This window comes from Engystomops pustulosus, chromosome 3 (genome assembly GCF_040894005.1).
Source record: "Engystomops pustulosus chromosome 3, aEngPut4.maternal, whole genome shotgun sequence".
Classification (NCBI taxonomy): Eukaryota; Metazoa; Chordata; class Amphibia; order Anura; family Leptodactylidae; genus Engystomops; species Engystomops pustulosus.
Genome location: NC_092413.1, coordinates 165,369,471 through 165,383,132, shown reverse-complemented (window position 1 = coordinate 165,383,132; position 13,662 = coordinate 165,369,471). Strand labels below are relative to the sequence as shown.

General features: G+C 35.1%; 1 protein-coding gene across 2 annotated transcripts in view; it reads right to left on the bottom strand.

Moving 5' to 3' along the window:
• Window positions 1-12,030, bottom strand: part of BCHE (butyrylcholinesterase) — a 57,662-nt gene extending 45,632 nt beyond the window's left edge. For both annotated transcript variants that reach the window (XM_072142884.1, XM_072142886.1), the window contains exons 1-2: window positions 11,948-12,030; window positions 550-2,084 (exon numbers count right to left, since the gene is read on the bottom strand). In XM_072142884.1, coding sequence (XP_071998985.1) covers window positions 550-2,075 — 1,526 coding nt within the window. In that variant the 5' untranslated portion in view covers window positions 2,076-2,084; window positions 11,948-12,030. The remainder of the gene's footprint in view (window positions 1-549; window positions 2,085-11,947) is intronic.
• Between the last annotated feature and the right edge of the window lie 1,632 nt (window positions 12,031-13,662).

Sequence of the window (13,662 nt, the reverse complement as noted above, 5' to 3'; positions counted from 1 at the left end):
CATATTTATTCTGAAATATACATTATATTAATAATGCTGCTAATTTATTGAGGCAAATGTATCCCCTGACATCCAGAACAAACAAAATACAGACTAACAGAGAAGGATTGTGAATGGAGAGTACATCTATCCATCACAACTGGCATAACTGTCTGCAGCACAGAACCAAGTCAGCAGGAGACATGGTTGTTGGAATCCAAAGACAGCCAATAGTGAAATAAGATGTTCAGTAAAGTAAAAGACATTAATATATTATTTATAAAGGCAATGAGATGGACATATTGTCATATATGTTGTGGTGGAACGTTAGCTGTTTTCCTTCAATTAGAACACTATTAGTAGGTGTTCATATAAAGCTGCAACTTTTGATGAGTCAAAAGGAATCAGATGAAGCAAGTTATTAAAGGTAGTTCACATGTGGCAATCACAGAACATCCACAAAAGTGTTCACAATTATAATAATCACGCTCAGCATTTTATATTATAATTACACAATTGTAAAATTACGAGGAAATGGTAAAGAAATTATGTAGTAGGAAACAAACTTACCCAGTTTTTGCAAAATTGGCCCAAAACCTCATAACATTTCTACTAAGTCTTTCCTCCTCCTTTGTGTAATTGAGTCTCCTGTGCATTGGAATTCCAAAAACGAATTCAATTTCATAGCCATGCACAACTCCCATCCAACCCGGCCATGCGAGTTTTGACGATCTGTGGTTGAAAAAGTACACATAGGCTTTGTTCCCAAGCTCAGAATTTCTCTTTGTGAATTCCAGCAGTGGACATATAAAATTGTAATCTCCAACAATATCATCCATGGCATCACGATTAAGAACCGGATTCTGCTCATCCTCCCAGTTTGTGTAGTGAAAAATTACAGAGTCTACTGCAAGTTCAGTGGCTTTGGCAAATGCTATTTTCACACTTTCTTGAAACTGAGTTCTATTTATAAAACTCTCATGGTCTATGCTAAACCCTGGTAATTGATAAACTAAGAAATATGACCCCTCATCTTTATTAACTCCAGTTAATATCTGTGTATTTTTTTTAATTTGTCCAAGTTGCAGAAGATTTTCAGGTAAATCAATAAGAAAATCTCCATCAACAGTTGGAAGAAAATTAATTTCTATTAATGATCTACGTGTTAGAATAGAAAACGATTTTTCAATGACTTCCTGTGGAGTCTTACTTCGAACACAAGCAATTATTTCTGTTTCATTTCTAAAGGAACAACTCAACATGTTTGCTAATGTCAGAGCTCGATTATGAGCTTCTGTGTTACTTATAGCAGCCCAAGGGGCATTTGCAGTTCCGCTTTGCATAATGGCTCTGGTGAAATAGGGATAACTTTTGGGAGAAAGCAAATGATAACTGACAGATGCACCCCCTGCACTTTCTCCAAATATAGTTATACTTTTTGGATTTCCACCAAATGCTGCAATATTTTCATGAACCCATTGAAGTGCTAATCTCTGATCAAATAGACCAGCATTTCCTGGTGCTTCAGAATTACCTGAAAATGCAAAAAAACCCAAAACTCCCACTCTGTAGTTCAAAGACACAACAATGACACGTTCATTCCGTGCTAAAAACTTGCCATCATAAATCTCTAAAGATGAAGTTCCTGTCTCAAAACCGCCCCCATATATCCAAACCATGACACTGGCATTTCTTGGCTTAGGGCTTGGTATCCATATGTTAAGATAAAGACAGTCTTCACTTAATTGTGTATTTGGATTCCACATTTCAGCTCCAGAAAAGCCAGGGAATGTTTGATCCACAAGTTGAAAGCATGAATTGGCATATGTTGTAGCATTCCACACATCAGGCCAAGGTTTTTTAGGCTCCGGCTTTTTAAATCTCAAGGATCCAATTGGTGGTTCCGCATAGGGTATACCAAGAAAAGCTGTGATTGTCTTAGAAAACACTGAAATTTGTAAGCCTCTTACTTTTCCAGATTTGGTCTGAACAATATCATCATCATCATCATCACTGCAGACAGTTGAGGAGAACGCACAAATGACTGTGAAGCAGATTGCATAGATATTCTTCCTTTGTGTCAGCTTGTACCACATAACTGATAACTACAAGAGAGAAAAAAAAGTCATATTTTTTGCAAGAAAACATTAACTATGTATTGTTCATCCCACACAATAATTAATCATAGCTTAATAATATAGAGTCAACTCTTTTGTAGGAGCAGCAGTCATGGTAGTTAGAGCTACACTTTAGCTACATCCAAACAAGTCAAGGTGATTAGAATCTTGGAATCACAGACTACAATTTAAATAACATATGATAATATGATATGTTGGTTATATTTTATTTAGTATCCAATCACCGTTGCTAAGCTTACCTCTCATATAACTAAAGAAGTTACTATATGTTAGTCAATTGTGATATGAATCTACTCACAAATTGGTTCTCAACTCTCAACCGATGTAATCGTAGGCCTAAAGTACTCAAACATAAAAACATAAGGCACTGGTTGTACAGGACATTTAAAGCTGATAAAATTGATGGTTGGAATTCATCAGTTTTGCATGAATATAAGGTCAACCTTCATGTGCAAATAATGTGTCAAAAAAGACACACTGAATTGCATGTCACTGAAGGTTCTTCAATTTGCAAATACATTGTTGAATTGTAAAACTTCATACTCAAACAATATTGGTAGTATCTAGAGTCTACAGTGAAGTAGAGGGATAAATATTGATAAAATCATGAAAAGATTCCGTTTCTAAACTGCACAAGAGAATGAGCTCTAATATCTTTTTGGTTTCCCTAGAGATAATTTAATGTCTAAGATAGTTTGAATGTCTGTACTGAACAGAATATTTTGGTATTGTATGATATTGTGACCTTGAAGTCTATAGGTGGGGACCCTGTCCTGCGATCAGTGTAAGAGCAGAAGAAACACTAGAAACAGTAAACCTTCTTTAATTTACATTTATCTATCAATTATCAATAATAGTAATGGAAAATTAAACAAAAGAGATACATCTATTGTAGGTTATGGATATTTCTGCATTAGTTCAAATAATTAAAGCAAGTACAGTAACATTGAAAAAAAGAATATAAACACTTTACTAACACATAGCCCATAGACTCACAAAACAAATCAACAGTGTTAGGGAGGACATACAGGGTATTACAAAGCAGCATGCTACAATGCTTCCTGATAAATATGGTATCACGCTAATGATACTATATATAGTTATACTTTACACTATAGTATTTAGATATATTTATATGGTTATTTAATACTTTTTTGTGTACAGGATTGTATATTTGTCTGCTGAAGAAATTTTCTTTAATATTATACAGCGTTTGGGGCGACATGACACATCCATTTTTTATTCTGTTTTTTTTTTTGGAAAGGAAAATGGAGAAATAGACTACTTTATAAGCCTTGTTGCCTGTAATGGCAACTGATTGTCTATCCCCTACAATTTTACTAGGGAGTAGGGATGTGTTGTTAAAATGGTGGCAAAATGTCTCCAACCATATGCCTCAATGGCTTAGATTCTGTAGTTTAATTTTATTGTGCCATCTAAGATGGAATTGGAACTAGAAATGTCAGCTGCATTGTGCAGCAGAAAACTTGCCATGTATGGAGAGGATGTGCATCCATGTTGGTAAGGGACTCACAAAAAACTTTCACTTCCCATCCCTCCCCTCTACCTAGTGAAAGAAAAAAGTAGTTATCCACATTCCAACTGTTATATTAACTCCTATCTCTATTTATTTTTCTGAATATAAATCTGTTCATACTTTTGGATCTTAGTTATATTTTCACAAACCTTCCCAATGGAAAAGCAAAGACTCATCCAATTCCTCACTTAGGAGATTAGCTGCCAATATCATCTTATTTAATGCCTTGCCACAAACTGATGTAAAAGTCAGCATATGGCACGGGATGTCTGGAAAGAGTTCCATACAAAACCAATCGAGGGTTTTCAGCCTTTACATGCCCACAGCAAACAGGCTGGCAGGCTATAAAAGCTGACGGCACATCGGTGCTGCCATCTTGGCTGTGATTGGTGCTTCCTTTGATGTCATCTGGGAGTGACTTCAGGCATTGTAATTTAAGTAGATCAATTACAACATGATGGTGGTACATTGTAATAGACCATGTGCAAAAATGCCAAATTGTGGGTAATATTGATCAGACCCCTAAATATATACCATATATACTTGAGTATAAGCCTAGTTCTTCAGCACAAAAAAATATGCTGAAAACCCAAACTCGGCTTATACTCAACTAAAAAAAAATATAGGTTTTACCAGGTTTTTGTGGTAAAATTAGGGGCCTTGGCTTATACTTGGGTCGGCTTATACTCGAGTATATACGGTATATATTCTTCTTTTAAGGATTTCACAACTTTTTATTCTTCCGTTTTTCATTATATTAAGAATATAACTGGTCCCTTTTAAAGTTTAGGTCAATATAGTCCTAACTTATTTCCTTTCTGTTATTCCATGCATACTTCTAAAAATTTATTTTTCCATTCCACATATTTTGTGTGATGTTTCATTATCCTGTTATCTATTAAATAATGCAGCTGAGCAGCTAAAAAATATACTTGATGTAAGAAAAGTTGCCTACACCTTTTTTCCAGGTGGTAGTAAGATGCCCTTGTTTTATTTTTGTTGTTATACGCCCCATAACCGACTGTTTTGTCTACCCATGATGGAATACTTGCAAAAAGATATATAAACCTTGAAATAATAATCAAATTAACTAGGTGACCCTCTCCATTCCATATTTTACACTTCTTTTCAATTTCTTTTGTCAAGTATATATTTAGTTTCTGAAACTGCTGTATCCCTGATCTGTCTCATCTCTTTTTCTATGTGTCAGATGCTAGTAGAATGTTCAGAAGCTAAATAAAGTGTAGATAAACCCTGTACCTTGATAATCTAAGCATATTGTCAGCACACAGCATGCATAAAATTTATCTTTATTGTGTAAACATCACTACGGGAATAAAATTTTAAAACTGTCTTTCATGGGAAAACACCTTTAAGAATGTTGCCATATTATTAGCATACAAGGAGATTTTAGCCTCTGTTCACCCTTCCCCATAGCCATCCACTCTTTCATTATTTCCTTTTTTTTTTTTTTTGCTAAATGCTAAACTGCAAAGGAAAAGGGCGGAGAACATTTCCCTGGATAGAAACATTTTAAAAAAATGAATTGATTCTTTTGTTAAAACATTTAGACTTGTCTAAGAAAAGTAAACGACTTTTAACTCAGGCATTGGACAGTTGAGTGGACTAGTGTAATGGTTTTAAGTTGGGGTATTCTGTATCAAGATATGTTTCATAGGTTACCCAGGCTTGTGAACCTTAAAACTATATGAGTCCGTTGGAACACAATTTTGTAGTGCCACACATCTGGATTGAAGGCCCTGGTAAAACACAAACATCAATCTAACATTATTTTTCCATAACATCTAACGTGTTTCTACATCCTTAAAAGTGTTTGGATGCGTCCTCAGAGGTGCATGAAATAAACAAATGAAACCCTGTCACACAGCATTGTAATCGGCCATATCACCAGTCAGAAATGCCCGGGGTTTTAAACAGTTAACTCCACCAACATCCAGAGGTGGACATTAACTAGGCTCATCGATGTCAATTAGCACTCTGCTACAATGTAGCCGATGGAGCACACGTGATCACCATCTATGATTGATCCAACCTACTGTAGGCGGATCCATCCATACCAGTATCATGGCTCAAGAACTGCCCCTGGAGAGTGGAGTATGTACCATCGCTTACACTGGGGTTGTCAAGGAGACCATTGAATTCAAGATTTCTCTGTTAGGCAGTATCGACAGCTTAGAAGGCCCCCTGTGCATAGGTACGCTCCCACAGACAGGACAGACGCCACCTACATCAAAACCCACAGATTACACGGGAACATCGGAACATTATATTCTTAGATAAGGCTGATAACTTAATGCCATATGCCGAGATGATACGGTGACTGTAGGTAAACTATATGAAACATGTATAAGGTACATCATCATTGAGACCCTGTGGTCTCACTGTCGCTAGGGTGAAGATCCATCGTGATTCTCACTGACATATTAACCTGTTATAGTCTCCCCACCTGGGGAGGGGGTTGACCGCTTCAATGACTTGGAATTGGATCATATCAGGATTGCTTTGGTGACATTGCCACACATGTCTATAGGAGTGTCCTGATTATTGGTAATGCCTCTGATGTGTTCACTAATGCAAATTCAAATTCATGAATCGTTTCCCCACATATTGCATGGAGCACCTGCAGGTAAGCAGGTAAATAACTCCCATACTCCTACAGGAAATGAATTTTCTGAATGCGAAAGTTTTGGTAAGGGATGGAGAGATGACTAGAGGACTACCTTGCCTTGTATCCCTGGTTTATATAAACATCACCGTAATCATATTATTTATATTAACACTTGCAATTTTATTTTTAATTCCTTATTGCATATGTTTTTAAATCTGTATTCTTTTATAATTGTAGGAGATTCCATCTTGTCTGAGGTTTTCATCTGCTCTAGTAACAGCAATATAGTGTTTTGGTTTACAGCAGCTTCATGACCACTTACAAACCTAATTATTCAGTCATATGTGAAAGTACTAGACATGCTCTAGATAAGCTGCAATATCATCCATTGTCAGAAGTGGAAGCAATGATGGGTCAGTGGCGTTATCCTATCTATTGCAATTCTATTTTGTCCTCCTATAGAATTGAGTAGGTATCAGAGTGAAACTTGCAGGATTTCAAGACCCTTAAAACAGAGAGTGACTTGGAATATTAAAAAACAATAACTATACAATACACTGCTGATCACAGCAGTGAATTTTTTTCCTGGACACATGCAGAATACATAAGTATGAACATAAATAAAGTGCCATCAACTATATATCAACTAAATTAATATGGAGGCATTTCTATCCTGACCTTTAAATAATGTGTTGATCAATATACAAATACACCAATGAGGCAATAACTATGGATTCTCGATCCATTTTCATTGACAATATTATTCATAGTAATTTATTACTTTTAATAAACTAAAATAGTCTTGGAGACTAAATGGTGCTGTCCATCTAATCTGTCCACTGGTGCTCATTAATATAGATGACCAAATGGCTGTGAGTTCATTGATTCTTCTCCCTATCCTCCCCTTCCTCACCTCTCCTCTATGACCTGCCGTGATAAATTGATCAGATTTTCTGTTTTCTTGTTTGCTTCACACACCTAAATATCAATATCAATAATATGGACAGGGCATAGTATTCCTAATCTTCATTCCTATAAGCAGCATATCTATTATAATTAAAGTTACTCATACTTTTCTGTGTCAGCCTCTTATCCCTAACCTTAGTTAGCTCAGATTTGTAGACAGGATGAGAAAAACTTATATACACATATGTATTATATTAAAAATTACAATATTAATATTACATATAAAAGCTATTCTTTTACAATATTAAGGGTTTTTTAATAACTTAGACATTTAAGTCAGGGTATAATATAGCATAAATATCTGATAAATGTGGGTCCAAACTCTATATATCTCACCCAGAGCTTAATTAACACCGGTAGCAGCCATAGCTGTGGCTCGTAGTGTCAGGGGGCCCCGGTTACCCAACCTGCCACACTAAAGAATGAAGGATGTGCACAATTATATATGCACATTATGTTGCATATTGTATAGGATTATAACACATATATATGGTAACAGTGCCAAGCTTGCTAGATAGATACACCCAGAACAATGTTTACTGCTTAAATATGTTACCAGAAACAAGTTTACCAGATAGAAACAGTGACAGAGGCAGGTTCACTATATAGATATGGTGCCAGAACCAAACTTACTACATTGATGCAGTACCACAAACAAGCTTTCTACATTATTATAGAACCACAATCAAGCTGACTATATAGAAGTCCTCATCATGCAACACTTATGCTTAGTTCACACCATTGCTTAATTTTACATTATGCTATCTCACTACAGAGAAGTATAAGAGAAAGGATAAAAAGGTCTTCTGTGCAGCTTCAGTTTAGCAAACCCCCTTCCATCAATTATAAGGGTGAAAATGACTGTAACTATAGTTTCACCATTATAAACATTAAAACAGGTGAACAGATAGGCGCCAATAGAGGTGTAAACTGGGCCTTATAGGCATTAACAAAAAAATAAGGAAAAAACAAGGATGGACTTAATGGAAACAAGGTGAGAACAAGTGATATCACCGAGTATAATATGGTTCAGTTGATCTACCTCATGGTGTGCATTATTAACTGTAGAGCACTGTCTACATTTTTCACATAACCTGCAACAGAGGATCCTAACAAAGCCTCTAGTACATATTTGAACATAGTTTTATTACAGCAGAAAAAAACTACAAGAATATATGTATACATCAGCAAACCTATAGCAATGCACAACATATTAATATGTTCACATTATACACAACATTGACACATAAATGTGTACATTATTTAAATAAAATATACACATAGGATACAGACACACATTCTTTTTCTCCTGGGTTCAGAGTCCTCAGAAGACCCTCCATGCGACAGCAGTTTACAAACACCCTCCGAAGCAGTGAGGACCACAGGAATAGCTAAGGCAGGGGATTTTAGAGCAAACTATTGATGATTCCAAGTTTATCTTCAGTGCCATTGGGGCTCTCTTGCACTTTGGCAGGAGCAGGGCCAGGGAGAGTGCAAGGTGCTCTGTACAGCTTCAGTGACTGACATACATACAGAACACTGGCACACAGCACAAGGCCAGCAGGTAGCAGCAGTAGGGGCTCTCTGCATTCAGGTCCGGGCAGAACTGCACCCAAAAGTTGCTAGTGTTGCTCCCCAGCAGCCTATTCCCTCCATACAGTAAGAAAAGACTGACGCTCAGAAGAAATTATTAGGTACATGGGCCGCCTGAGCGATCAGGCCCCAGCAGTCGCCCATACCACCCATATTATAATCTGACATTGTCCATTGACTTCTATTGTTGTCATTTGATAGCAAATGTAATACGTATCCGAGAAAAAAGGGACATGTGAAATGCATTCTGAAAAGAATGGTTCAGTAGGGCTGAAGAGTGAATGTGAAAAAACATCAGGAGAAAAACAGTATCCCAGCTCACCTCCGAGGTCACATTAGAGTCGGCACAGAACCCGCCTTGTTTGCAGAGGCACGATATGTAAAGTAATAAGTTTGATGGTCCAGCCAACATCAGTGATCTTTCAGACTTTTATTTAGTCAAATTTCATTAATCTACAGTGTTAATCCATTGTTCCTATGCATTTCAAACGAACTGGTCGTTCTTAGTCATGGAAATGGAAATGACTAAGAACGACCAGTTCGTTTGAAACGCGTAGGAACAATGGATTAACACTGTGGATTAATGAAATTTGACGAAATAAAAGTCTGAAAGATCACTGATGTTGGCTGGACCATCAAATTTACTTTGAATGTGAAAAACAATGCAAGTGTGGAAGAGCCCTAATTATCATTAGTTGCTTTTCAATTTTCTGATTGTTCAATTTATACAAAAAAAAGGTTTTATGTTAATTGGGGCTTTACAATTAATGGGATTATATATTTATCTAATTGTGCACATTTTTGGGACATGCTAGAGACGTTTCAGCAAAATTAATTAAGGCTGTGTGCCCTATTCCAAGGCATGTCTGATGGTCTCTTCATTTTATGTTTTTGGCAAGGAAAGGGGACAAGCTGTTTAGATCACAAGTCTGACACATTCTGATTCTGTATTTTGTGGTACATTAAAATTTGTACAAAAACTCTCCTCTCATAGTCATATAAAAAAATATGTGTTAAAGGATTTTTTTTTGCCTTTTTATATAATTGGATGAAATTCCATGAAGATAAGAGTAAATTTATCACTACACTTGCACCATTTGCCCACCAAGAATAATGATTTCACTTATGTCTATAACAGATTGTTTTCATCATCCCCTCATATCCTTTTATATAAAAAATATATATAGAATATAGAAAAAGAAAACATAAGTATTATAAATGAATAGACCAGGAACTTGTTCAGTGAAGCTTTTGGATGAATTGAACTTTACTAATCTAATGAATTCAGCTAAAGTTAGTTGTATCGGTCCTATGAAACTTTTGAAAAAGTCACAAAAAGTTTGCAAAAACTCGTCTGGTCTCAGGTGGAGAACTTGGAAGTGACAGGCAGGGCAACCAACTTTGTGAAAAACTTTTTGAGTAAAAATTTGTGACTTCTTTTTTTAAAAAAAGTCACATTTTCCACAGCACAATGTTAGACTAACAGGCACACATCCAATTTAACACAAGGTAATATCACCTACAACAAATTAAACTAAGAAACAAGACAAAAAAGAAACTAAACTGACAGGAAAACTCGAAAGAGAAAAGAAAAATCCCACTCCCATGTTTTTAGATATTATTGAATTAATAAAATAGTAAATCATTATCTGCCACTATTTATAAGCATATAATCTCTTGTATAGTCTCGAAGCTCATAGTCTAATATGCTCCACTGCCCTCACGTGCCCCCTATATATTAGTAACTTTATTTACACTAATATTAGATGCACTAATCCTATTACTTATTCTATTTTAGTTTAAGTATATTTTTACATGATAATACAGCATGAATTAGGACAGTTTAACAACTGCCTGAAGAAGATGCAAAAGTAATACACTAGTGTTTAGAAAAAAATATATCACAAAGCAGTATTGATGTTGAACTGTTATACTGTAGCTGCTATAACAATAAATCTATTCATGGCTATGGTAATTAGGATGCACTGTAGTGTTGTCTGTCTTTGGATGCAGAAAGCTTCTGTGATTTGATTATAATAATTTCTTGTAACTTCTTAGATATTTTCCACTTAAGTTAACACATATCACAGGGTTACCCAATTGTTCAATTATTTTTAGCCTACACATTTATTTTTCTTTGGCAGGCTTAACAATAGAGCAGAGTCAATATAAATAAAGCCAATTATGGTAACATGCTTGAATCCTTAACAACGATAAACTTAGAAACCAAGTTCCCTCTGAAGTAAAACTGTGTTCTACAAAGTTTCAAAAGCAGTCAATGTATAAAAAGTAAAGTTAATCAGATCACATTTATACAAGAAATGAAAACGAAAATTTACGGCACGTGTTTATAGTATTATTTTTATTCCTTTTGTTTTATTTTATATTAATTGCATATTTTATTTGTTTTCAATTTTTAAATAAATTTATAATAATACTAAAGTTCTATAATAGCTTCTAATAGTTTTTATTCATTTAAATAGTTTAGTAGCCATCAACTAGAAAAAAGAAAAATTCTATTATTGAAACTTATTGTAATATATATATATATTTACTAAGTCTATATCTATGTAAAGCACAGGTCTGCAACTACAGCAAGTATGCAGCTTTAATTGCTAGTTAAAAGTTACAACAGCTGGAGAGCCAAAGGTTCCAGACCGTAAGCATTTAGAGAATATATTTATCAAAAAATTTAAATTGAATTCCCATTGTTTCAATCTATTGTAATACTGTGCAAATCAACCTATTACAACTGAAACACATATTAGAGTAATAAATTATGTGGAATTTTATGTTGCATCCTGAAATCTAATTAAAATATGTAAATATAATTAAATATACATCTACCAGAATACAAATAAGCCCTTCAATATGTAGTAAAATATAACTTGATACATTTTATATAGCTTTATCTCTGGAAATAATAAATGCTGTAATCACTTTTATCTCCATGAGATGATACAGGCTTAATACATTCTTTTCCGTCTTACAATTAGCAAAACTATATTAAAAATTAATTCTTATTACTTTGTTTTAATCTACAAAAGGTTTAAATGAACATAGATGAAAAGACTTTTCACTATACAGAAGTGTTGCCACACTTACCTGTATTGATGTTTCAAAGTTTAGACGGAAAGAGGGAGGATTATAAGTAGTTCAGTGCCTAGAAGTGCATCTGCTGCCTCAGTTCTGTAAATTGGATAGTACAGACATTAATAGAAACTGTGTCTGAATTAAAGCTCGCGAGACTTGGCAGTAGCAACATGATCTGCAAGCAACACAACTTTACCATCTGACATCTGCTCTTTACATAAGTCTAGTTAGTCTATAGAGTCAGAAAAAAACACACAATGTCGTCACATGATTGACAAAACCTAGTTTCTAATGTATTGAGACAGCGCTTTAGTAATACACTAAATTAACATGTTCAACAGCAATTACTTTCACTATATAAACTGTAATTACTGAATTATGAAATTCATATTAATAGAATCTGCACATTTCCCACTGTACATGTTGAATCTGAATACAATTATACAAAAATTGGCTTGAAACCACAGTTCTCTCAAGCATTTTATTTTCCAAAGTACCATCACCCGCTTCAGGGCTATTTCCATGCAATATGGTGCCTGAAGGCTAAAAAGGACGGTATCCTCCTGAGGCCTAAGTAAATATTGTTGTGTCTTGTCTGTAAGATGTTGGTTTTCCTACTCACAAAACATTACTGGAGAAGAAAAAGGGGGCAGAAATAGAGGACACAAAGCAAAACAGCATGGCAGGGTGACACCGGAAATTTGAGTCCATTAATTTAATAATTGGCAAAGAAGCTAGATAAACCAGAAAAGATATATTGAGGTTCAGGGCGCCTAAGAGATGGCCCATCCACTAGATTGAAAACAGGCTTTTAATAAATGATAGAATAAATGATATTAATGTAGTAGCTATATTAGATCCTTTTCATAGCCTATTCTCAATCATAGTCATCATATAAGAATTGTCACTCCACCTGAAAAAAGTGACATCGCTATGGTGGTCATCTAACAACTGTATATGATGGCTGATATTGTAAATTACTTATTGATGTTCTCTTTTCTGGAAATTATTAGCTTTTTAATACCAAAAAGTAAAAGACTGCTGAGCTTCAGGGTATACAGGTGTTTTTACTCTATTCCCACTAAAATAGTGAAAGAAAAGACCACCAAATGTTATAGAACCCCAATTACTTCTTGCTGTATTGAACTGACCTCTAAATTATATTTTCATAGTGGTATTTAACAGAGCTGAGCAACTGTCTGTAAGCTAACATGTTAGAAAGTTTGTCCTATAGATATGTTGTCTCCATTTGACACATTTTGGGGGACAAAGAGCAAAGTATACAGTATATTGTGGATTTTGTGTTTCTAATTTTTCCTAAATTATCGGAAGTGTCTTATATAGTCCTTGTCCCTAAGAAGTCGGTGGTGTGTAGGTTGAATGACCATCGTCCAATTGTGTTGCAGTCTCGAACATTTTCAAGCATTAGATTCTTGCTCAATTCCGTAACATTACAGCGCCTTATTCTAATAAGTTTCAATCCGCTTATCATAAGAGGATGCTATCATCCATGTCCTTGAGCGGGCTAATTCGTACTTAGACGCCTCTGGTGCTATTGTTAGATTTTTTGTGTTTTTTTATTTCTCAAGTACTTTTAATGCTATACAGCTGTCATAATGTGGGTGTACTTCAGGGTACAGTTCTGTCAGACTTCATGTTTTCTGTGTATTGTTCTGATTCACTCTGTTCACTCTGTATTTGCCACTTGCAGTGTTTCTCTGATGACA